Source organism: Brienomyrus brachyistius, chromosome 13 (genome assembly GCF_023856365.1).
Source record: "Brienomyrus brachyistius isolate T26 chromosome 13, BBRACH_0.4, whole genome shotgun sequence".
NCBI classification, from domain to species: Eukaryota; Metazoa; Chordata; class Actinopteri; order Osteoglossiformes; family Mormyridae; genus Brienomyrus; species Brienomyrus brachyistius.
Window position 1 is genome coordinate 13,815,283 of NC_064545.1, and position 26,552 is coordinate 13,841,834.

The 26,552-nt window shown below is 43.0% G+C and overlaps 1 protein-coding gene across 1 annotated transcript in view; it reads right to left on the minus strand.

The window, feature by feature from the left end:
- The window catches only part of LOC125706408 (cyclic AMP-responsive element-binding protein 3-like protein 1), a 33,221-nt gene extending 8,669 nt beyond the window's left edge, over positions 1-24,552 (minus strand). The window contains exons 1-8 of the mRNA XM_048973097.1: positions 24,224-24,552; positions 13,295-13,499; positions 9,111-9,262; positions 7,113-7,191; positions 5,469-5,626; positions 4,084-4,233; positions 3,759-3,817; positions 3,595-3,663 (exon numbers count right to left, since the gene is read on the minus strand). Of these exons, the coding sequence (XP_048829054.1) occupies positions 3,595-3,663; positions 3,759-3,817; positions 4,084-4,233; positions 5,469-5,626; positions 7,113-7,191; positions 9,111-9,262; positions 13,295-13,499; positions 24,224-24,325 (974 nt within the window). The 5' untranslated portion in view covers positions 24,326-24,552. The remainder of the gene's footprint in view (positions 1-3,594; positions 3,664-3,758; positions 3,818-4,083; positions 4,234-5,468; positions 5,627-7,112; positions 7,192-9,110; positions 9,263-13,294; positions 13,500-24,223) is intronic.
- Between the last annotated feature and the right edge of the window lie 2,000 nt (positions 24,553-26,552).

Below are 26,552 nucleotides of genomic sequence, written 5' to 3' on the forward strand. Positions count from 1 at the left end.
TACCATCATATTTTAATTGACTCACAGTGGACTAGTTCTACATTCCCCTGTGTACTTTAATCTAATACTTTTCAGCCTCTCTACGGGACTTTAAGTCCTATGGCATTAATTAAAGGGCCAGCACAGGCTTTTGCTGGTACAGCGGGAGCTGGGGACTAGTAATTGCTTAATGGCACTGAGGCTTTCCCTCTCCTAGATATCCCACTGGAACTGCCCACCGGGTGGCAAAATAAAAGCTTGACAGGAAAAGTGCCTTGTTAGAAAATAAAAACTGCTGCCTCATGGATCCAAAGATGGCTAGCAATAACAGGGCTTTTGTTTTGAAGCATGTATAATTCTGCGGGAGAGTTAACCCTGAGGGAGCTTTTTTAAGCATCTCTGGCTTCTGTTACTCCGTTATGTGAGTTTTTCTTTGTTGGTGGTTTTCACTTACCTATTATTATACGTCTGTTTCAAGAAAACACCTTTACTTATAGTTTTCAGTCACCCTATAATCCATAAGCCATAATATCCTGTTGTGTTTCTCCAAACAATTTTAAGTTGCCAACATTAATGACTACCCATTTCCACATAACTTGCAACCCCTCCCCTGCTGGTCTTCTCCAGTCTGTATTTTTACGGAGACGCTTAAAAAAAATCCGTCCAGACATGACCGAGCCAGGCAGTGTATCAAGGTAACTCCACGTAATCTGTGGGAATCGTACCAGTTGCTGAACTTTGGCTGGCTTTGACAGGTTACTGCTTAACATGTACGAGTTTAACGTGAATGCTTTTCACACCCAAGGAAGCCGTGAATATGGAAAAGTGGGGATCAGAATAGTGACCGGTGAACACGTAGCAAAATCAAAGTGATTGAGAAGCTTATGTGGCTGTATGTTAAAAAGCTAACGGTGGTGATTTGTCAGGTAGCCTGTTCATACAGTTAGAAAATTACTGAGAAAATTTGTGTAACCATGAAGCCTGAATATGTAACAGAATTTTTTAATTGTTTAAATTCAAACAATCCACGGGGAAGGTCTCGCGAGGCAAAATGGTCTTAGGTGAGTGGCCAGACTAAGTGCGATTCCAACGACTCTTTTAATACCTCTCCAGGAGCAGGAATACCGGAGCCAGGCCTGGGGGCAGCTCATCGGCGAGTGCCTGGTGGTCAGGCCTTCACCAATACAGCCAAGTCAGGCACAACCCAAATGAGCTACATGGAATCGTTTTCCTACAGCAGCCCACCACCTACAGGAAAACCCATATGGGTTCATTGTGCATTGGGCCACAGTCGAAGGCAGGGACCTTGGTGGACTGAACCGAGGTAAATAAAACTACAGTAGCTTTAGGGAGCCTAAGCTAGTGCAGGAGGTACAGAGCAGTGCTGGTGGTCCTTCAAACAGGGGAATCACATTTTAGGCCTTTTGACTAGGCTCATTTTGAGGGTCTGATGTAAGACTTGCCACTTTTTCACACACAGCTCTGAAAGCTTCCTCCAGGTTCTCCTTTGCAAAAGCAGGGAGACTCTCAATTCTTTGTTTGTAGTAAAGAACACCCATAGATCCCTGCTGCACAATGTCAAAGACCACATCAGTTTCTGACATTTGTTCATATGTGTTTAACTTTCAAACAAACTCAAAGAGAGATGCAAAAAATATTCTGAATTCAGACAAGCATTTTGTCCCCTGAGACAACACCAGGTTCAGTCTGTGTGCATAGCAGTGCAAAAGCATTGCATTGGAGGCTATTGCTTTAACTTTAGCCTGAAAACCATTCAGAGAGGAAGCCCTGACTGCAGCCCCATCATGGTTTGATCCACAAGTTCTTCTTTGTAATTGTACCCCTGCATGTCTTCATTTAAAACATCAAAGATAGCCTGGGCATCTTGTCTCCCCCCCCGCCCCAAGAAACATAAAAAAATCCAACAAATCGCTCCTGAATTTGACCTGCAGTATTGACATATCGAACTATGGGAGACAGCTGTGCGTTACATGAAATATCAGTTGCCTCATCTACTTGACATGGAAAAAAGGAAGCAGTTTGAACTTGACCTTTGATTTCATCAACCACAGTGGCTGAAAAAGCAGAAATAAAATCATTTTGAATGGAATGGGACATGCCAGAAAACACAGAAGATGACTGGAAGTGTGTGGCCAGAAAAGAATCATATCTGGCTAATTTTTCAGTGAATGCTCTGTAATTCCCCCTTTTAGCAGAGCACTACCCTCTGAATCATGCCCTCTGAATGCCAGCTCTTGACAGCCAAGCAGTGAAGTACCATCAGTTAGGCAGGTTTTTTTTTACTGTTTCATTGTGTTTTGCCACCTGATTATGAACAATATCATTAATTGCATGTGCCAAGACAACTAAACCATGCATGTAAACATATGTGTTTGTTGCTTTTTTCACGTCTTTTGAAAGTCCTGTCAAAGTTAGGCAGATCCCCAAAATTTTGACCAAATACCTGTTTTGACCAAACACCTGGCCAGCAGAACATTTTTTTTCTGACAGCACTTCCAGTCAGCAAGCTCAGCTTGTTGTACCAACAAAGGTTTTTTCATAATGTATAATAAACATGGCTATAATGTGTTATACCTTTTTATAAACAGTTAAAGCCACATTTATAATATTTTATGAATGCATCAAAATGCATTATGAAGTTATCTATAATGTGTTATACATGACTGCTTTAAGTAAAGTGTTATACATCTACCTATTTGCATTGGCTAGAGCTGTGTGTGTCAGGGATCTCTGTCCATGTCTGGAAGGGCATAGGCAGAGTTGCTTCTCCCTAACCGCAGAACACGCACTGTGCGTAGGGCCCCACGATCCATTGGGGTCCCCAAGGGGACGCATTCTCTGCAAATGCGCAAAGGATGTGTATCGCTGGAATGAGGCGCGTAGAGCACCAAGTCAACCCAAGGCAGGAGAGAAAAAAAAAGGGGATGGCTAATCTGACACCGAAAGCGCTGCCGCAGTGATTGACAGCATGCAGCATCTGACCAATCAGAGGTCAAATGCGCCGAAAGAGGCTGTTCATTTGAATTGTTCCTACTAATAAAGGTTGTAAACCTAAATGGAATTTTGTGATACAGTAATTTTGTAATGGGGGGGGGGGCTCAAATTAAATTCTGCTTAGGGCACCAATTTGGCCAGGGGCGGCCTTGGGCATAGGTTCATAGAGCAAGTTAAGGGATGCAAAAAGCCAAGGAAATCCAGTGTACCTGGTAAAATGGCCAATAAATACAGTATTTTATCTTACCTTTAAAGACAATGTGAGTGACTTGTGGCTATAAAAATATTCTGGCATTTTAAACACCAAGAAGATACACCAGACTAGACAAGAAGAACTCAAATGTGTAAATCTACACAGCACACTCACTAACCTTACTGCCATGATCTTTACTGCTTTAATCTTTACAGAGTAGTAATGTAATTAATATAGAATATTATTACTATAACAACAAATTTACCACAGCAAATTTATTTCTGTATCAAAACTCCAGCACTTGAGGTAATGTAATAATTTAAATGTTATTTTTGTGTTTTTAATATGAATGAATGTACCCCGCTGTTTTTTCTAAGCACACGTCCCCAAAGAGGCCAGCGTCTTACCTGTTTGCGCTCTCCAATGTCTCCACCTTCTTCCAGAGCTCACTGTTTTCTGACGTGTACGTCTCAACCCTGCAGGAGATGAGAGCATGCACAAGTTAATTCACATGCATCATATGCACAAGCTTGCGGAGATCCCCCGTGGAATATAATTTTGTCAAACGTACTTTTTTTCCAGGCATTCCACGTACTCCTTCTTCTTTCTGCGGCTTTCCTGGGCTGATATCTACGGGAAATTTGTTAAATGCGTCAACATGATCATTTCACGGAACAAGTGATGACAGAAGAAGACACAATATTGTCACTGGCAGGAGAGCCAGTGCGGCCCTCCATGGACAAATCAAGACGGGTCAAGATTAAATTAATTTTGTCTCTTCTTATAGGACCAGGGACTCAGCAGTTCACGGAGACTTGAGGAGCTCTCTTGTGAACCTGGAGACCTTTGGTCATTAGTTAATTGAAAACAGGCCTTGCTGGGGTTTAAGGTGACACCTTGTTTTTGATCTTCCGGCGGACTCTCTTGAGCGCCTTTTCCTCGGTCTTGGTGAGGGGCAGCTTGTTTGGGACAGGGTAGCCTTCTGCTATCAGGGTTCTCTTCTCCTCCTCTGTCAACGCCAGGGGTCCTGAGGTACCCTGTAATTTCTGTAAGCCAGAAGATTGTGGCTCATTAGCCGGCACTTCCGTGAGCAAGAAGCAGACCTGCGTCAATAACCCAGCCAAATTTTATTAGACAAGCCTGCTCTACTCAGTCAGTGTTCCAGGGGAAAAAAATGCAAAATAAAGAAGGTATTGTGTGGGGAAAAAAACAATCTTGGAAGGAAATAATCAAGAACAAGTTTACTAACTGGATACTAATACTCAAAAAACATGATTCTTTGCACAATAGTGTAAAACCATTGCCATCCTTCTATATCACCGTTACAAATATGACCAGTACCTAGGATCTTCTTGGAAACTTTTGCAAATGTTCACAGAAGACAGTAATGAGGCTGAACAATTTACACCACTGAAGGATGAAGTTTGAAATGAAGGAGGAACTTGTGAAGTATTTTTGTTTAAGTTCATGGGACTAAAGGCTGTGAAGCTGCATGGAAGAGAGGGATTAGTAGTACACTAACTAGTAGCGTTCGAGAGAGAGGGCCAGTACTGCACAGTAATCCCAGTCTATGAAGTGCATCCTCTAACTTATACCGGTCCAACAAACACTGCTCCCCAGCAGCCTGTCCTGACACACACATAAATAAACTTGCAAAAATACTATTACCGGAAAAAGAAGTTTGATTCCTCATATCTTCTACTTTTTTCTGGCGTTTCTTTTATAAAAACCTATCAAACAAGGGGCCTTGGAATCATCCTAACCCCCCCCCCCCCCCCCCGACTGCCAGTATGGCGGGAGCCACGGGTCCCATTCTGGCTCAGGATGGCTACCGGGTGAGCATACTTCATTAGGACCACCAGGGCAGCAGACAGATGGAGACCCAGGCGGGGCCCAGTGAGCTCAGCCGCTAGCAGTGTTTCTAGGGTTTGCCTTCAAGTGGCAATGGGGGTCCCTTGGCCTGTACTATGACTGCTCAGCATACAGGGACAGGACAGCCTATAATCACATGGCTGCCCACTTCTTATACAGAGCTAAATGCCTGGTTGCAAATCATTACGTTAGATTAGATAATATTTCATTCACCCCAAGGGACTCCATGGCATAGCTCTCATAGTGAAAGACACTCATTACATCCATGTGCCAAACCCACGCATAAAGACCTACTTTTGAAGGCTGTAGGACACTGTTTGATTATAAGCAACCAACACTCAAGAAAACACTGTAAAGATCATAATTACGGTTCTAGTGGTGGGTGACACTGCAGGGACGACACACATACATGGGGGGCCGTAAGGAGGGGGGATGTCGAAATGGCAGCAGAGGTGCGAGGCTGTAGGCGAGCCGGACTGGGCGGGGGCAGGGAACGGGGACTCTGCGAGCCGTCGCTGTCGCTGCTGTGGCTGCTGGGAGGGGTGGGGGGCAGCTGCAGTCGCTCATCTGCAGAAAAGGGCAAAGGTTAGAGGTAATCAGTACTGGACAGTTCAATGTTCATAATAAAAACTCTGCAATACTGTCACCCTATTCTGGACACCTGGTTGGGCAGGTACACTATCTGAACAAATGTATTTTGACACCTGGTTATTAAATCTACAGGAACACTTATGACATCCCATTCTAAATCCATAGGCATCAACATGAGTTGGACCTCCATTTGCAGTTACAGAACAGCCATATCGAAGCAGAAAAAGGCGAACCTCAAACTGATCCCACAAAGGTTGAAGCATAGCATTGTTCAAAATGTCTCGTTATGCATTGGTTGGTATGCACATGGCTGAATTAGTCTGGTGTGGAAGAACTTCTCTGGCACGCACAGAGCAATGACCTCAGCCCCATCGGACACATCTTTTGGATGAACTACAACGGAGATTGCAAGCCAAACCTTCACGTTCAACATTAGTGCCTGACCTCATAAATGTTCTTCCAGATAAATCAGCACAGACAAACTCCAAAATCTTGTGGAAAACTTTACCAGAAAAGTGGCAGCTGCTATAGCTGCAAAAGGGGGACCCACTCAGTATTGATGCCTATGGATTTAGAATGGAAGGTCATATAGGTTACTGTGGATGGGCCAGGTGTCTCAATTCTTTCATGTATATAGTGTAGCTTGGCTGGGTTCAAGCATGCGGACCCAAAGGAGGCAAGCCAAACACCATCTGATGTGAATGAGTGCTCCCAGTGCAGAGACAGGGGGCTAGAAGCCTGCAGAGTCTTGTGATTGCAAGGTGCACAGCAGCTTAAAAAAATGATAACCATTTATAATTATGCTGAGAATTAAAACAGAAAGAGCGAAAAGAGCTAAGAATTACACGGAGTTAAAAATTACACTTCTGCTGTGTGCTCGGTAACCCAAAGGAACGAGACGCACTCTCATCTAAGGAGGCTCCTGCAGGCTCAAAGGAGAGACCTGTAAGGACATGAGGCAAGCCGGGATGAGGCATGCTGGGATTTCTCTGTAATTCTGCCTTTTCATCTCTAAACTGCAGCGAACAGGCTTAAGAAGGCACACTGACGAGGGAGCCTCCTCTGGGTGTGAAATGCAATTAAGGAGCCAGGCCCTGGCACAGAAGGAGTGAGCGCAGGCGCAGAATAACGGCAGAGAGAGCTGGTGAGTCCCCACTGCACTCAGATCTGTTTACTTTCACTGGGTCGTTTTGGATCAGTGGAGCACGAAAAACACCTGGGGAAAAAATCAAGCCGCTTTTGGGCCGGCTGTCTAGAAAAGTGCCTGGTTCTCCGGGCTCCCACGTTTGCTGGGAATCTGGCGCATCATGAAAGAACTCACTTCAAACTCTGTGGTACCGATTTGGAGAATTTACGCAAAGAAATTTTGGATTCAAACGTTAATCCAGCATCTGAGCTCAAGGATAAGGAGTGGGAAGCCTGACAGCCACCAGGATCTGGTATGATCCAGCAGTGCACTCACCTGAATTGGCGCTGATGAGCTGATGGCCGTCTCGCGGCTCCGTCTTTATCACAGGCATGTTATGGACATCTTTGAAGGCCTTAAGAAGAACAACAAGATCTCACTCCATCCAAAAAAACGGTGGCTTATAGTCTAGCAAACATAAAAGTAAATAAAAACATCAGACATCATCTTTCCTGCCGCCTCATGATCGCTAACGAGCGGACCTGGAGTTGATGTATAAGGAAGGAGTCTTCTTACAGATCGCCATCTGCCAACCGTCAGCAGAAACGGGGGTGGCTGTTTAAATCCCAGGCTATGGCAAATGACTTAAAGAGTAAACACAGCTGAGGATTGCAGTAAACTATTTACACAGCACATGCAGGGTGTGATCCATCTCATCACATGGAGTTTGGACCGAGGCCAGTTTGTCATCAGAACTGGTTTTCAGAACTCTCCCTGACTGTATCCCATCAGCACAGCAGATAAAAAAGGAACATGCGATATATGAAGACCCTACACATTCTCCCCACATTTCGAAACTTGTGTCGGCCATCTTTACAAAAACATCCATCAAGCGGTTTTTGTGTTATTGTGTTAATGACATTAAATGTCTCAGGCTGCCCTTGTCTTTGGTACCACTGAGCGGCGCTATTTCAGTTTTGGTGCAATTTGTCTCAAAATTTGATCAGTTCCAGATATGCACCTGTCGTTTCAAGTTTGCAAATCTGTTAAATACAGACGGCTGTTCACAACTTGAAATGTTCGTAAGTCCTTATTCAATATCATTTTAAGGTTATATGCAAGTACTAAGAAGTAGGATGCTGGTAGTACGCAACCGACACTGCTGCTCGGCGGGAGTCACGGCCAGAAGTCGTACTAGGCGGAACAAGCGCACAGATAAAAAAAAATGATATTACGGACAGGAAACAGGAGCCCAATGAACACAATTTAGACATACAGTCATCTTCGTTCGTATGTTTGACAGTTCGTAAGTTGAATGTTCGTAAGTAGAGGAGCGCCTGTACTTTCTGAATTAAGGAGAACGCTAATGAGAAAGTTTCTGAGATGGCAAAAGACCAGTCCCACAAACAAACATACGCCAAGTCTGGGAAATACAAAAAAAATAGATGGGTATACACTTCATTCTCTACAAAATACACCAGTAGTTACCATGAACGTATCTGAAGATAGAACATGATTTTCTTAGCAAAAACAAATAAATAAAATCATTTGGTTCTAAAGCTTTTTATATAAGACTACATGAAGAGACAGACTTGGTAGTACATAGCCTCAGTGGATTTATTGGATTTCTTCAGCAAACTATTCTGTGAAGAAAATCACAATGAAATAATGTTTACCTGGGTTTCAACAAAAGTAATACCCTACTGAGACTTGAAGAGGTCATAAGACCATCCCCATTTGTACTATGACCAACAGTTTCCATGACATAACAGTAAGCACTGTAACAGATACACTAATGGTAAACACCAAGCCCTGGAAGAGCCGCGGACAAAAAGCCAAAACCTGGATGAATTCTATGAATTTTACGGTAGTACAATTTAAGACATGTAATGTATTGATATGTGGGAGACATGGGGAGGGGAATATATGGAACCTTGAATTGGCTGTTCTATCTGAGCTACCATGGCCTGTAAAGGCTGGAGATAGTGGTCTTTTATTCCATTTTCTCAGAGCTGTTATTTTCATCTATACTGGTTCCAAATACAAGCTGGTGGAAAATCTAGACTTTAACCTTCCAAGAACAGACGCACCAAACTTCCTGCTGGACATCTGTAACCATATTAGTTGCGAGTCAGAATCCTACACATTTTCTCACAATCATGATAAATAACATGGACACTTTGGTCTTTAGTCATATTCAATTGTAATCCATGTAACAGTCAGCAGCTTGAATTTCTGTGACCTACTTGAACCTCTCCAAATGAGACCTGAGGACTCCTGCTTGGGTGAGAAAGAGAAATGTCGAGTCACTTAATGACTGGCTGAAAATCTTACCGTGTCCTCAGTGTGTGACCTCCGGGATGGAAGGGCCAGCATAAGCGGCTCTGCAGGGTGGGTTGGGGTGGGAGAGGGGCATGGCAGCCTGGGCTCCTGTTTCACCAGGATGGCTGTTAGATCTTGGCTGAAGGACCACATACTTTCTGATTCTGAAGGAACATGAAAATGAACCAACATGAGCCTGATCCAATATGGAAATCCACAGTCAGAGATGTAAAACTTGACCATACCATATTTAACAGAAAGAATGCACGTTGGAATTTGTAATTGCTTAGGACCAACGATCTTGAGATGTTTAGATGGTAACACTGTAAATAGATTTTTTGCTTTTCTGTGAGGAAACAAGCATAGTAACCAGTATAAAGCACTGATGATCACCAGTACTGTTTTTCTCAGGACAGTTTGATGACTCAGCATGAAGCACTAACGAAACCTCTGAAGATGTTTGGTGGGGGGGTGTAGTTAATCAGCAGGTGATTCATACAACCACCCCAGAAGGAGCACTGCTTTACAGCCAGAAGCTAATGAGGCAGGGGCTTTCCCCACCATTGCCATAAACCCCAAATTGCCAGCGAGCCTGTTTCCCACTATGAGCTTGGGCTCCATCTGGTTCCGCCAAATCAGCAAAAATGGCCTGCAGCCAGCCATCCTCATTAGTGTTGGACTTTGGTTTCCATCTGTCTGTGCCGCTGCAACTCAATCAATAAAATGTTAAGGGGGTTTGTAAATAAAAAAAAATGGCTGGATTTTACACGCAGAACCTAAACAAAGCCAATTTTGATGTGGGTATATTAGTGGCGATGGGGGGAGAAACTGCATAGGACAATCTTTTTCCACAACATATTGTTTGCAACCAGTTGACAGCTCCATATTCTGCAAGCTCACAGACTGCCCGAGGTAACTGTATTCCGTGGAATTCCAGGCTTTGCACAGGCATTTTATGTGTGAGGAACTGGAACTGATTCGATTTTGAGACAGACGAACACTGAAGTAGCACTACATAACGATAACAAAGAGAAGGCCAGCTCAAACACTTGATCTGGTCATCATGGTAACTCAAAAAATATTCAACCAATAATTTTCAACCCTTGCAGGCATTTTGTATGCATGAAGATCTGGGCCTGTTCAGATTTTGGGACAAATTACACCAAAACTGAAGCAATGACAAATAGTGACAACAAAGAGAAGGACACTGAGAATAAATCCCATTCACAAGGGTAAGCCTCATCTATTTATTTGTATCATTTTGTATACGCTATTTGATCTTTGATGGACCTTATTACCACTTCACAAAAACATTATATGGATGAAAACGTATACTGTTGTGATACATTATAACTTCATTAACATGGGCTTTCCTCTGGGTACTCGAGTTTCCCCTCCCACAGTCCAGAAATATGCTGAAGTTACCTGGAGTTACCAAATTGTCTGTATGTCTGCATGTGTACATGTACCTTGCAATGGGTTGGTGGCCCATCCTAGATTGTACCTTGCCTTGTGACAGTGACCCAGAATTGGACAGTTACAGAAAATGAATGGATGAAACAATGGCATGGTGATGAATAAACCATAAGATTCAGAAAAGGTCGATTAATGGAATTTAATTCTTAACTCATCAGGAGCTGGCATTTAGGGTACACGATGAGGCTGAAAAATCTGACAGCAAAAGAAACTATAGATATGCTTTCCTGCTATGACAATTTTCTGTTGTGTGTTTTTGTTGTGATACGATGTACAGTAAAACTGTAATGCCATAGAATTAGTAAAAGTTTGTTAGTGCAAGTGTCAGGTCGAGCAGAATAAAATCAGTTTTATTGGGAAACATATTATGCATTATTACAAAGATCTAAGCGAATAAATTGTACTACCGTAAAGCTCATAGAATTCGTCCACTTCACTCCAGGTTTTGGCTTTTTGTCCGCGGCTCTTCCAGGGTTTCATGTTTACCATTAGTGTATCTGTTACAGTGCTTACTGTTATGTCATGGAAACTGTTGGTCATGGTGTAAATGGGGAATACACTGAATCTAAATATTTAGACATATGAAAAATACTAATGATATAAATGACACTGTAAGACATGGACATTAAGGCATACACAAAGAAATACAGGTAACCAACTAATTGGTTGTGAAATATTGTGCAAATTGGCAAATAAGTGAAATGTGCAAAAGAATAGATCTAGTTTTATAGTTATGTATCACAGAATAACGTAAACAGACACTCTGAGTAACCCAGTGCTGTGAAGGTGGCCATGCTAAATGACACCATAGAAAGCATCCATACATATGCACAATTAAGAATAAGGAACCAACTTGTTGGGCTTTTATATAGCTCTACACTGGGGACAGTGCACTGCCCTAGTGGTTTTCACTTTCCAGGACAGCAATTAAGAACAGAGCATCATACCTGCAGTACTTTGCGCCCTAGTTCAAACACAGAGAGTTTGGTGAATAAGCTGCCTCAAATATACCAAGGTGCGTGACTGGGGATGAGCGTGTACCCAGTGATAGACTGCCATCCCCAGTGCTTCCAAAAAAAGACTCCAGGCTTTCTACAGCATTGCACTGAACAACAGCTAATGGAAAATGTATGCATGTATATATGGATGGATGTATGGATTGATGGAAGGATGGATGAATGGAAAGATGGAGCCATGTATGTTGGAATCCAGAAGATTTTTTTCCAGAATGGGAACAACAAACAAGCAAAAAGATGCCATGTTAGTGATCACACTTCACTTGAGCATCCTCACATGGGCTTTGAAGTTTCTTTTATAGATTTCATGGCCATTTCACTATAAATGTAATGGCCTCGTCTGAAGAGAGTGATCATTAGCAGCTTCTCTGAACACTATTAGGTGGGGAAACGGCAGGGAGGGACCCTGGGTTTGATCTTTGTGAGGCCATAAAGCAGCAGGGTTCTGTGTGTGCCGACCCCGTCTTATTTGTGCCAACACATTCAGCCATAGGCTCTAAGGCAGAGAAACACTGAGACGAATCCCACAGTCATACCTGAGCCTCAAAAACTTATGGAAATCACACACCCCACAGGCTTACACTATGGCAAACACCGAAAACCACTTCTCAGAATTTGACTCAGCTTTGGACAGCTTGCGATCATTGCTCAGTGATTCTTAGTGCTCAGGGAAATTTATTTCATAAGATCTCACTGTTGTCTAACAAAGGGCTCCTTGTAATAATATGTGTTAAATCAAGTTCTGAAAATGAATCAGGCACTCGCACTTGATCTCTCACTCCCCCTCTCGGCTCTAGCTTGGTGTGACATAACCCTTCCAATAGCTCCAGCCTCCGCTTAACCCAGCGTGCTTTCCATCTGAATGGATGCCCGAGAGCATCTGAGGCTGAAAGGAGATCCCAAATCCCTTTTATTGATGCCTTTTTTCCTGCCTGGCTCTGGAGCCAGGTAAGGAAATAGACACACTTTTTGCCAGGCGGGCATGGAGCTACAGGGGGGCATGGAGCTACAGGGGGGCATGGAGCTACAGGGGGGCATGGCCGCTGAAGTGCCGTGTGTGTCCATGTGAGTACTGTGTGAGTGCCGTGTGAGTGTCTTGTGTGTGCCATGCGTGTGCTGAGTATCATGTGAGTGCCTTGTGTGTGCTGAATGAGCACCATGATTGTGTCGTGTGTGTGTCGTGTGTGTGTCGTGTGAGTGCCATGTCTGTGCTGCGTGAGTGCCGTGTGAGTGCCGTGTCTGTGCTGCGTGAGTGCCATGTGTGGTGTGTGAGTAGTGTGTGAATGATGTGTGTGTGGTGTATAAGTGGTGTGTGTGGTGTGTTAGTGTTGTGTAAATGATATGTATGTGTCCCAGCATGTGCCGTGTGTGTCTATGTGAGTAATGCATGTGTGTTGGCTTTGTTCCCTGACCGCTTCCTTCTTGCTGCTGTTGGAGCAGCAAGCTCATTCGGAAACTGAGACGGGACATGAGAGGGAGCAGTAGGAAACTCCGGCGGGACTGGGCAGAGTACTCAGGGAAAGCAACAAGCCACGACATCGCAAGAGTGGGGTACATGTGGGGAAGGTTTGAGAATGACCTCACATTCACTTTACTCCACTCACTCACACGTTCAGATAACGAGTGTGCAGTGATAGCTGGAATTGCTGAAGGATGTATCAGTAAACTGCGAACACAGACAAAGGGAATACAGTGGCCAATAACCTGCTTCCTCGTCCATCTTGATTGGCATAGAAGGGCTCTGTGGGGCAGAGTCTCCACTCAAGGAGTAGCTGTGCTCAGCCTGGATGTCAGGATTGGGGGGATCCAGCTCCATGTCCAGCAGGGGATTCCTCTCTGCCAGCAGGTGATCATCGAAGAAACTGCTGAAGAGCTCGTTGGAGAAATCCTCCATGTGCTCCGAGAAGTGCTGCAAGACCCAAAAGGCACATTCTTATGGTAAGACAGTCCCTGTGAACCAAAAGGACCCCTCACACATCAGCAGGATGATACGCCACAGAAATCAACTGCAGAATGCGCAGCTCAGTCGCTGACTTTTCAAACGGAAGTTTTCAATAATTCTACATGGAGCAGTAACCAAAAAAACTATGACATACTATGACCTCTCTCTACATTCAAGAAAAATGAACTTCATGCTTTGAGCAATTCTGAGGATTGTGGAAATACTGGGAAGCAATACTCACAGAAATGGAATATTAATGCGAACATTTGATTTTGCAAAATAAAATGTCCTTGGAAACCTGCAATGCATATGGTTTTAGTTGAAGTGTCATACTTGGCCATCTATTGTAAGCCATCATTTTCATGACTAATCTAATTTAGCCACTGTCCACGTTTCATTAATTACTCATGTTAATAATGGAGTGCTGGGAGGTGCACAGGGTTGGATTCTAGTTTCAATCATGTACCTTTTTACCACACTCACAAAACCACCACATGCTGAGCCTCAAACAGGAAGCCGAGGGCTTAGGGAGAACCGTGCTGGACGGGGAGGCAGTACAGGGCAATGCACCTAAACAGGCACCATCAGGGAGGAGCAATGCCACCGAGTCGCCTGGAGCACTGGCCAGGGTAGAGTAAATGCACACCAATGTGGGTTCCTGAATAAGCTGCTCTGTCCATTAGTGTGTTAGTTATTATATGAATTTATGATTACAATGCAGAATTATCTGGATCACGTCATGTTGTGTTATCACAAAATAAAATAAACTAAAAAAATGTGATCAAAAAGCATTACTTCTAGCAGAGTTTTGCCAGTAAGTGAAGTTTTTGTAGCATTACATTAAGCGAGATATGTCAAAATACAAAAGGCCAAGACAAAAATCAAGACGCCATGTAGGAATATATCACCGACTCAGGAAATGAATGTCTGAGCAGAGCTACTAATTAAAATTAACATTATAGCCTAACCTTTAATTAAGCCATCCACTTAAAATCTACAAATTAAGAAATAAGGTTAAAAAAGGTGGAGCTGTGCTTTGGTAAGGTAAGATTTGGACATAAGGAGGTGGAGCTGAGTGCTGCTGGGTTTCCCCATTAAAAGAAAAAAAAACATATATTTAATTTTCCTTTGACAGGTAGGATAATGAATTGCTGTCATTTATGAGGACAGCTGCTGATGGGGCAGCGATTAAATTAAAGCAATTAAAGAACTGGACCAAGGGAACAATCAGCCGCTTCTTTGCAAATAGCATTTAAAACAAGCACAGATGATTCCAGCGAGGGCCCTCTTAGCCATTTAAATGTCAGAATCAATGAGTCCATTTCTGAAACGCAGCAGTGACACCACATATACTGAGCTTGTTGATAAGTGACTCTCTGGCTCTACAAAAAAAAATACCATGGCATCATAAACTAAACACAGTTCCTGCTATGGCTAACGTAGCCATGAGAAGCCCACACCCCTAACGGAGCAGCAGAGAAGGAGCTCAGTAACCAATGTCTTGATATTTTTATCCATTCTCACTAAAGCTAATTTAATATATTTAAACAGCTTTCCCTTTGAAAATGGAATAAAGGCTAAGCCAGGAGTGACCATGTGGAAAAGCGTCCGCGGGTGTCCACCTTGTGTGCCTGCTGCGGCGTCTTTTTCCACATTCAGGGGTTTGGCGTTACGTTCAGAGTGAGACACATCGATGCATTTCTCCAGCAAGCGTCACTCCATGGCACTCTCAAGGGAGGCAAGCCAAGATGTAACAGGGAGCGTGGTCACAGAGAGGCGAACCAGTACAGCCAAAAGTGGAGAGAGCGAGGCCAATTCAGGAAATAGGAGCTTAACTCATTGTTCTCCTAATATTTACTGAGTGTGTGCATCAGTAGCGAGCGAGCTGCTGTCCGACAGTGGGGCTTCTTTGCAGAAGGAGGTGCTACAGGTGTTCACATCCTGCTGAGGATGCACACCAGTGTGAGGCCTGCGGGTGCTGCCCTGCAGGTGTCTACCTGCCCAATCAGGATGGCTTTTGCCTTTGGCTTGACCGTTTCACCCAGTACAGCACACAGAAACCAATTTACATACAGCATTTCATACCCATCATGTACCATTTACTCTGCAGTGCAGCAATGAGCCTTTAATTGTTAGAGTAGAATGTTTACAACTCTTCCTGAATCTGCATTGCTGACAGAACCATAAAAATTATGATTTCGCCCATATGGAATTTTATTTAAAAAAACTATCATGCCAGCTAAGAAGGAGGAAATGTGTCCATTCACTAAATACATTAGGAAGCGCCTCCTAGCACAGGATCACCTTGCAAGCTGCTGGAACAGTACAACACTGTACCAATGGGTATGTTTAACTGGTAAATAGTAGGTTTTTATGGCTACACCCAAAGACTGTGTTCCCAAAAAGAAGGACCTCTGTCGCTCTTTAGGGCAATTCACGAAATCTGAACGCATTAGTATGAAATGGGAGAATAGAAGAAACATTAATCAGCTTGTTGAAAATAACCAAAAAAACAAGGGGAGCACAGGTTTCAATTCAGTGGCCGGCCTTTATAAAGGACTCTCAGTGGATCTGCTCTTTCATGGCAACAGGCGAGTCTGCATTTTATACAAGTCAAATGATGAGAAAATCTAATCATAATGTTATGGCTTAAATTGTATGAAGTGTTCTATATGTCATGTAGGAAACCCTTTACCCAAACCCCGGATGCTGCTGCTGTGTTATATTTCAGCAGAATGTACTAACAAAAATTAGGGCCTCCCCTTGTAATTGTACTAGCTCCATGTCCATGGTACCCTGCTAGCAATTAAACAGGAAGGAAGTAAACACATTAAAGCCCATATTCTGTGCAGACAGAACTGCTCAGCCCACGACCCCCAAAATAACAGTGCGGGGGGGGGGGGGGGCTGTCACCCAATCAGTTCATTTAGCCAATCGGAGGGCACCCCATGAAAAATGTATTGCTATTTTTAAATTTTAATAAACATACCCTGAAAATGATCTTTCTGGTGTCTGAAGCAAAGGGAAGCCCTGTGCTAGGTCACCGAAGACCTAGGTGAGAAAACATTACCTTGAGGTCAGTGGGTGGAGGAGGACTGCAGGAACCCTAGCTGTTACCCCCACAGGAACCCTAGCTGTTACCCCCACAGGAACCCTAGCTGTTACCCCCACAGGAACCCTAGCTGTTACCCCCACAGGATCCCTAGCTGTTACCCCCACAGGAACCCTAGCTGTTACCCCCACAGGATCCCTAGCTGTTACCCCCACAGGAATCCTAGCTGTTACCCCCACAGCAGGACATCTAGTGGTAGCCATCAAGGGGCTAGGAGGAGTGGGAGAAGTTGCCTGTCTGGGCTCTTGGAAACCCAGTTTAGATGCCTTGAGCCTCGACTGCAGAAACTCATTGTTAAACAAAGACTTCCCCCGCCAGAAAGTCTGGGATATAAAATTACAGCTTGTTTTCACTGAAATCACCATATCAAGAGTTTTCCATTAAAGGCATCCAAGACTTTACCAAAGGCACATGTGAGTAACTGAGGCATGATGGGAAAGAAAGCATTCATCCTTATACTGAAAGTCATGGACAGCTCAATGTATAGCCCAGCAGCAACCCGAACCCAAGTGCAGCTAACACGCTATAAAAGGCTGTATACTTTCCATGAGGCTAAATGCAAAGGAGGTCAGTCTCAGGCTCACTGCCTTCACTTGCCGATTGGTGTGAGATTTATCACACAGCTGGGACATTTCCACCCCCATCACCTTCAGCTGGCAAAAAGAGTGATCCTTGCATGTTTTATTGCAGCAGAGTCGAGTATTTGTCTCAAATGTTTACACAGTGATATCAGTGTTGTCTTTTACAAACTCTTGGGCAAACATAAGAAAGGCACAGGCGATAATAGGTTTATACATGTGGGAGAAACCATCTGGGTGCTCTTAAAATCAAATAGCAGCAGTTTGCCTGTTTGCATTTAAGGCATAATTATATTCTGTCCTTTAATTTTGCATCCTGATACTATGTGTTCAAACAAAATACAGCGGTTACTTAGCCTTATGCTATTTCATCATGCATGGAAATCTTTGGTAACCACACGTGGTGGTCACATGGCAAAAATGTTTGGGATTTTAAAGACAAAGACAAATAAACTGAAGCCATATTTCTGCTGCACACACAGCCAGCGTGAGTGGCTGCTGTGTCTGACAGAGAGCAAAAACCCACATTCCTCCAATCAGCCCAGAGGCGTCCAGACCAATGGGAGAGCAGCAAGCAGATCGGCCAGCCCCTTGAGCAGTCGCATATGAGAAAACTGGAGTGCAAGGTTTGCATGGAGGAGCGGCAGCGGTCTGGGCTGCAGGAAGGAAAACACTTTATTTATGGAGGGAAAAAAACATGCAGGATGGTGCAACTGAAAAAATATGAGGGAGTAGGAATGCCAGTAAAGTTTAACAACCTACACTTAGCCTGTGTGACTGTCTGTAATTTCTCTGAAACAGACAGGGAAAAAGCAAGAAAGAGTAGGCAATTCTGGGTCACTTGAAGTAAGTGTACTAATAAGTGAAGAGAAGTGTGCCTTACCAATTTAACACCCTTTAACACTGATTTGGTGAAAAACATATTAACTAAGTAAAACAGAGGCAGAGGGCATTTAATATATAAACAACTTTGAGGCCGCCTGACCTGTGATGGTCTTAGCGTGCACACGCATACGATGTGGCTTTTATCAAAGTATAATTTTGTCACCAACTCAGCACCCTCCCACCTACAATTTACAACCCAAGTCACGTCCATGCATGCTGCTACATATGGGCTTGGAAGTCAGATGACAGAAGGCCGAGGAGGGCTCTCAAGGCGGGGGGGGGGGGGCGTTGGGGGCACCTCAGTATAAATTTCTGACTGGGAAGCAAGGGGGTGGGGGTGGTCAGTAAAGTACTGGGAATTTTACGTAATTGTCTGTTATCAAAAGGGACACTCAGTAGAATTTTCTAACTTTGGGGGGGGGGGGGCATCCTCCTTGGTAATTTTTGTGGTGGGACCCCCTCCTGCTGTGAATGCACCCTGCACCTCCTACTGTCAGATGCTCTCTGATGCCTCTCATTCACTGGACTGCCTTGCCAGAAGACTGCCCTGCATTCCTTAACTCCCAAAGTTCCTTATTTTGGAATATGCCAAGCTTGTGGCTTTTTGAACAGCGTCGCCCTGGGGGACTGACACTGATACTACAGGAAGCCCCAGAAGAATGGAACGTCAGGCCCTTCGCATGTGCCGCATTCCAGCCACCTGGCTCGGAATGGTGGCTTGCTGTAAGTCTCTCGCAAACCCAACTGACTGGGAGGAGTGAATGGAAGTGGCCTGGTCCATGCTGACCCGTCTACTGCTGATGACCAGCCATGGTTTGTAGGGCTGTAATTTCACGCCCTGTGTGTGCAGACAGCGCCTGCATCCGCTGTGACAGCTCTGACCACCATTTGCATCCCTTCCTCTGGCCAGCAGCAGATGTGAATGGGGCCAGTCGAAAAAGCACTCCTCTCCAATTTGTAGGACACGCTACGGTCTGTAATTTACCCACAGTGCTTAGGGACTATTGCATGCAGAGTCACCATAAAGCTGGGGTTTGAGCTTAGGGTCACAGGGGACACTCTGATTTCTGACTTTAACAATGTTTAGCAAACTCAAATCACTTAAGAAAATGTAGCAGCTCAACTCTTAATGCCAAGTAAGAGTATTGCCTTGTTCCCATGCAAATAACTTCAGGAAAGATGCCATAACATTTTCTCACTACCAGCTGATTTTGTGGAGGGAAAAACTCCAGTATTATTGTTATGTTTGACTCTTGGACTCCTGCTGAGTTTCAGGAGACCTGGCCAAGCTGAAACCCATCTGAAAGTTATTGAACTGCTGCAAAACTAGAGAGAAACCAGCATGCACAGAAAGTGTATTCATAAAATGAGATATATACCAGTTTGCCAGTCCATAATGACACAGCACATCAGTAACGACATTGGACTTTGTTATGCCATTAGGCTGTTGTGTGCTTCCATCTGCAGTCTGGGTCCTTCAGACACCCAACAGTCCGCCCACTCTTCTCATGCACATCCTCATCTCTACTAGCTTATTGGGTCTTACAACAAAAAATAGGAAATCCTAGTGAACAAACCTGCTTTTTCTCAGGCTAGAATCTTTCTTTTTAGAAGAAATTTGTCTTAACATTGAATCTTCTTCTTTTGCAACTTCTAAACCCACTGTGTGGGACACTAAAACTACATGTACATTTTTGACATGGTCTGCCGGTGTAGCCTATCTCTCCTCTACATTTCCAGAGGCTGCCAGTCTTGTGCACCTCAACTGTTTCTGCTCAATCAACTTCCTATACACTTATGTAAGCAACAGATATTGCCATCAGCCTGTAGACCAGTCCTAAAAGAGAAGACACTCAGCTGTAAAGTAGGGGTGTAACAGTACACAAAACAGTACCTCGGGTTTGAAATCACAAACGTAAAGGGGTAAAAATAACAAAACAAAAATTGTTTATTTTTTTCTTTATTAAATAGTGGTTTACTGAACAAAGTATGACTGTCGTTCTTAAACAAAAAACTCTGTCAATACTGCTGCAACCCACTAATAAAAAGTTAAATTTACTTAAAAGTAATTTCAACATTAATATTTTCTCAGGTTAACAAAAATTAAATAAATACCCATTAAGGTGCACATTTAGAAAATTAACTGTACCTGACCTGTATTGTATTCAAATTAGCAGCTTTCAGCTTCATATTTAAATTGTGCGACACAAATATTGTCTCTGAAAACGCAACGTGCAACAGAAAAAATATCTATTATGATGCAGCAACAAAAAATACCTGTACTGTACAAGTGATAGTGAAGGGTCTTCAAGTACTGGTTTATCAGTGTTACCAAACCAAAAGACCCATACCAAAAACATGTACTGTTACACTCCTACTGTAAAGAGGTAAGAACTTTATGTGGACAATAATTTAATGACCAGGTTGCAGGAATTTCAAGAGATACATGAGTAGTGCCATGGGAGGTCTTACATTTTTTATGCGCATGTCCCAAAAATTGGCACTGCTGTCCTAAGCGGGAATTTATATTTATGAGACAAGCTGACACAAGGGGGGTATATCATTATAACTCATCAGTTATCAAAGTTAGGTAATATTCCTAGGACTATTATGCAGTAGGATGCTGTTATTTTCTGCTACTGGTAGCTCATTTAATCAACATGTTGACACAACAGCAGGACCACCATGGACATCATTCATGAATGTATCCTCCTGTGAGACACTCACAAACCTCCACCTGCCTCTTAATAATCTTACATGGGTCTTTTATAATTGAGAAGAATTCAAACATCACTTTCTGTGTAAAAATCCACAAGAACTGTGTTAGGTGTCTGCCGTCTGTGGTGAGACCCAGCTGAAACAGTTTGACATCTAATCACTGGTAACTGTTTAAATGCCATGCACTGTGAGTGAGCCGGATACACAACGGCTTCACCTAAACAAACAGGCAAAAAAGGACAGAAAAGACTGCACAGAAACAAGATGGTCACTTCACCACCAAATACTGTATCATTTCATTACTGTCAGTTTGTTCCATGGCTTTGCCTAAATGCCTCTGCATTACCTACATTAATGTAGTGAATGCAAGCTGGGAGCAATGACAACACACCTGAATTAACAAGAGATATAATAATACTGTTGTTTCATGGTCCTTGTGTGATTGGTTTGGGAATATTGGATGGTTTCCTGCCTATAAAATCGTCCTCAGAAATAGCACACATGTGGCCACGGGCTTAATGCATGATAGCCTTTGACCCCTGCCTTACACTTACAGAGCCTCCTAAGCAGGAGCCTTACAGGAATCTGAATAATTCCCCCGACCTCAGTTCAGTTACTTGGCACGAATCCTTTGATTCTGGCCGGCGCTAGCAGGAGAGAGTAAGGACTACACTGAGCTGATACACAGCAGGGATAATGCATGGTGCTCAGCTAACTATTGGCAGATTCTTGGACCTGTGCAGACGCTCAGAAGTCACAGCTAAACCTTTTCCCCATACTGATCTAAAAAAAAAATACATAATTTCTTAGCCCCTTTCTCCTGGCTTCTGCCCAACAATAGCCATTGCTGGGGGAAAGGTTCCAGTGGGAAGAATTACATCAGCACAGCACCCCCACCCCTCAGCCCCCAACCCCCAGCTACACAGACACTAAATCACCCTTAGAAAGCCTTAGATCAGTGGTTCTCAAACTTGGTCCTCGGGACCCACTGCCCTGCTTGTTTTCCAGCTATCCCTGCTTTGCACACTGCTGATTACCTGGATCAGGTGTGCTCAGTCAATCAGAAGCTGACAGACAGCTGGGACTTGTGTGTGGGGCAGGGATAGCTGGAAACCAAGCAGGGTAGTGGGTCCCAAGGACCGAGTTTGAGAACCACTTCCTTAGATGAATGAAATCCCACCAAGGCAGAGGGAAAGCCTGATCCAGGACATCCTCACCATAACGGACCCTATATGGGCAGAACATCTTGAGCACTAGGACCCAGCGACGTGCTGCCCACTTGTGGGGAGTGGGAGTGGCAGAGTGCCTCTGCTTATAAGCAAGACTTCAGAGTATTTAGGAATTCTCTGCAAGCAACACTCCCAATTATGTGTATAATCCTGCTTATGGTCATGTTTGTGAGTCCATTTAAACTGTCATTATCACTGGCAGGGTGACAAACAGTTTTTGTGTAGCTTGTCCAAGATTAATTTGCAAATATTTTAAACAAAATGCTTCCTGCTGGCAGACAGGTGTTTCTTAAGAACTGCTAGTACTTTCATAAAATTATGTGCCATGCTAAGGGTGATGATCCAATATCTCTTTACCGTAATGCTGACCTCCAGGCTAAAAACATGCAGACAAGTAGGAATTTAAGCTGATGGACAGGTTCTTCTGGCTGAGAAACTGGACTTCTTCACATTCTGGTCCAAGGTGATAGTTTTAGATGAACCAGCCTCAACAGCTGGCTGACCACAACGGCAGCCCTGACAGACAGCAGCCGCCCAGGGTATCTGCTGACGTACAGTAAAAGCGGCTGCTCCCATCCAGTACATATGACTGGAAATTCAAAGGCTATACGCTCAATGAACTATGGCCTCCAGAGTGGGTGCTACACAATCAATAAGGTTTAACTACAAACTGGACAATCATCAGTGGTACCACAGCCCAAAGACACTTAACACACAGTCAATACATTTAATTGACCAGATTACAGCGCAGCTTCAATAGGCATATACAGTAAGATTCCTGGAATAGGCCCCAGGCTTACCATAATGCTTTACTAGATGGATGGTTATAGAAGATGGATGGGTGGATGGATGAATGAATGGATGGATGGATGGATGGATGTACATACAATAAGACTGGTTTCTGTTCATTGTTTCACTTCTGACATAATTAAATCATCTCTTAAACTCTCTTAGTACAAGTGATTCTCAAAGAAACAAATACAGTATTATACTGGATGGTATTTCACACTCCTTCAACATAAACTCCAAGCCACCCGAAAAGGTGTCCATCAAGGCAGGTGAGATGTGCTGAAAAAAAGCAAAGCAAGGAGTGCCATGACTGACGAGCGTGATGTCATCTGGTATTTCACTCTTTTCATTTGGCATTAGATTTCATTCCTAAATATTTGGCATTACATCTTGGAAGGAGGCAAGCATGCAAAAGTGCCCAGCTTTAAATCCTCATTCCTTGTAATATGAAAGCTCTTTTATCCTCTTAGTTCATTTTTTTATCCAGACTACTAGTTACCTTCTAATTTGACTTACCATTTAACTTGGATTGTGAACAACTAAAATAAATTTACTATAGTTAAAATAAGTTAAAATAATAACACTGAAATGTCCCAAGATGTGATTCACCAAGAGAAAGGGGGAAACTGTACTGAAGAACATGTTTGCTTTCTGCGAGACAGATTTCAAGGGTCTGTAATTCCCTATAAATGCACAAAAGAGTCCTTTCAGAGATGCTCCGTGGCCTCCTGAATCAGCACACAGGGTGAGAAAAGGGAACCTCGAAGCAGACACACACGCAGACGCACACTGCATTCAGCTTTACACCACTAAAGCAACGAGGAAGGCCAGCTAAATAAGGGCAAATACGAAAGCCATTACAGTTCTGTGCAAGGCACACTGCACCCACAGCAGATCCACTGAATATAGACCTGAGCGTGTCCATTCACGGTGAAAAGTGATGAAAGACTGCAAAGTGGACTTGACATACGTTCCATTATAATGAGAGAGAGGCATGCACTCTCATATTGATATTGATAATCGATTAATGGGCGCCACGGGTAAGGCTGTGGGTGAGAAAGGGGATGTGAGCCCTAACAGCGCAGCCAGCGGTTCCCCTGGTGTGGGGGGAAGCGATGGGTGAGAGTGTTGCTACCGAATACCTAAAAGCAGGCAAACTACACATGAATCAAATTATTCTTCGATTTTACGTTAAGGTAAAAACTAAATATAGATATAGATATAAGGCAGGACTAAGAAAACTTCAAAACAGTCGGTTATTAACATATTTTTTTTTTTATCACATGTTAATGTTATTGGACTAACAGTAAACGTGTATTAACTTAATGTGCGTTAACTTTAAAGGATACACGCTGATCTAGGCAATAAACCAAGACTTACCACATTGCTGAGTAAATCGGTTTCATTCAAATCCTCGAAATCCAACAAGTTGGGATTAGGAAAAAGTTTTTCCGACGTGAAACTGTCCATAATCGTCTCCATTGTAGCTCTGTATTGATATCAGATACTGGAAAATAACTTCCTTCAAACGTTGATCTGCGTATTTTATGACGGGTTTTCTGCCGGTATAGTTCTGGTAGAATAGCATCAAATTTTGTGCAAATATAAATGATAGTGGCGTTGCCAGGCTTATTGCCAGGCTTTTAGAAGCCCGTCTCTGCGTACACTTCTCAGAGATGTCCTTCTAAAGTTCTATCAAATCTGTCACTTTTAACTACAGACTGTCTGTTAGGAAGAAATGACGTGATTAATATTCATATAAGTACCTCCCTATTCTCATTTTCGGTTCTTGTCAGTCCCCGCCTAGCGAATCAGTTAAAGCAACAGCGTTTGATGGCAATGGGTCACCAATAAACTGTTACTACAAACAGTTTGTAGTTTGATCATGAATGAAATATCTTTGCTCTTAAGTGTACTTTCAGTGGAGTTACTGCTGAGTTTAATACCTTGAACATTATACATTTTATTTACTTTAATTACAAAAAGGTAATAGCAAACTCAAGAGAACCTCTAATATGTTGTGATGAATCACTACCCTGTATTTAAAATGTTGCTGGAACTGCTGTGAATGTATCAAATCACTAAAAATACAATACTAAGGAAAAAAAATCAAGCTCTGTAATTATCTGGATTTCTACACAAATGAATACTATAATGTGATATGATCACCATAATAATCGATACAGACAGGCTTATTTAACAGATAAGACACTGGAGTAATTTCCTCAGTACATTTTATTGCAGATGTGGGTTTGACCTGCCCTGCTGTATAAAAACACATGTTTATTCGCCTTTTGTTTTTAACAGAATTCTGTTCAATTCTGTTGTAATAAACTCAGCATCATTATTATTCAGCTTAGGAGTGTCTAACTTAGATGAGAGCATGGGCATAATGTTGAAATGAAACAATGCTTTATTTACAATTTGCACAAGAATTATTCAAGGCACAACACTAAGACACTTTTCATTACCACGTGCACTAATAATCTGTTATTTTATTATATTTGTATAGCTTAGTTATAGTTTTTTTTTACTTTGTACAGAGTATGAGTATTTATGAGTGTTTATATAGTTATAATACAAAGTATTACTCATAGTTATTTGCACTATTATTTCTATGACTATTACTTCTGTTCCCTTTATACTCTTTACCTTACCTTTATTCCTATTGTTGCACTGAGCATGTAAAGGACAAAAGAATTTCCCTCGGGATAAATAAAGTTTTTTCTTATCTTATCTTATCTTATCTTATCTTATCTTATCTTATCTTATCTTATCTTATCTTATCTTAAGAACAAGTACATTGGAGTACTCCTTTTTGAATATCCCCATCTTGCCCACCTTTGAGACATGCACATATTAACTGATAAGCCATAACATTGAAACCATCTGCCTAATACTGTGTATGTCCCCCTCGTACAGCCAGAACAGCTCAGACGCATCGAAAAATGGACTCCACAAAACCTCTGAAGGTGTCCTGTGGTATCTGGAATCAAGATTTTAGCAGCAGATCCCTGAAGTCCTGTAAGTTTCAAGGTGGGGCCTTCATAGATTGGACTTGTTTGTCCAGCGCATCCCACAGGTGCTCGATCAGATTTAAATCTTGGGAATTTGGAGGCCAAGTCAACACCTTGAACTGTTTTTTATGTTCCCCAAACTATTCCTGAATTTTTTTTGCATTGTGGCAGTGCACATTATCCTGCTGAAAGAGGCCACTGTCATTGGGGAATACTGCTGCCATGAAGGGCAGCCAAGCTCACATGCCCAATGTAGCTGCTATCAGTGGTGGACTGGGGTCAGCATGGGCAAGTTTAAATAATTCAAGTAGCCTACTATTTATTGCACATATTGCATGATTACTCATCCATCCATTTTCTACAACCACTTGTCCTATTCAGGGCCACAGGGGGGTCCAGAGCCTGTGGACACAAGGCAGGAAAAAACCAGGATGGAGCACCAACCCATCGCAGTGCACACACATACTGTACAAGCACACCTACAGACAGTTTGGTAATTCCAATAAGCCTCAGCATGTTTTTGGACTATGGGAGGACACCACAGTACCCGGAGGAAATCCCATGATGAACACAGGGAGAACGTGCAAACGTCACTCATATTGAAACTAGGGGGATACTCGGACCTAGGCCCAGACCTATTAACCTATACCTAACCCAGACCTAGCTAACCTATTGGACCTAGCCCCAGACCG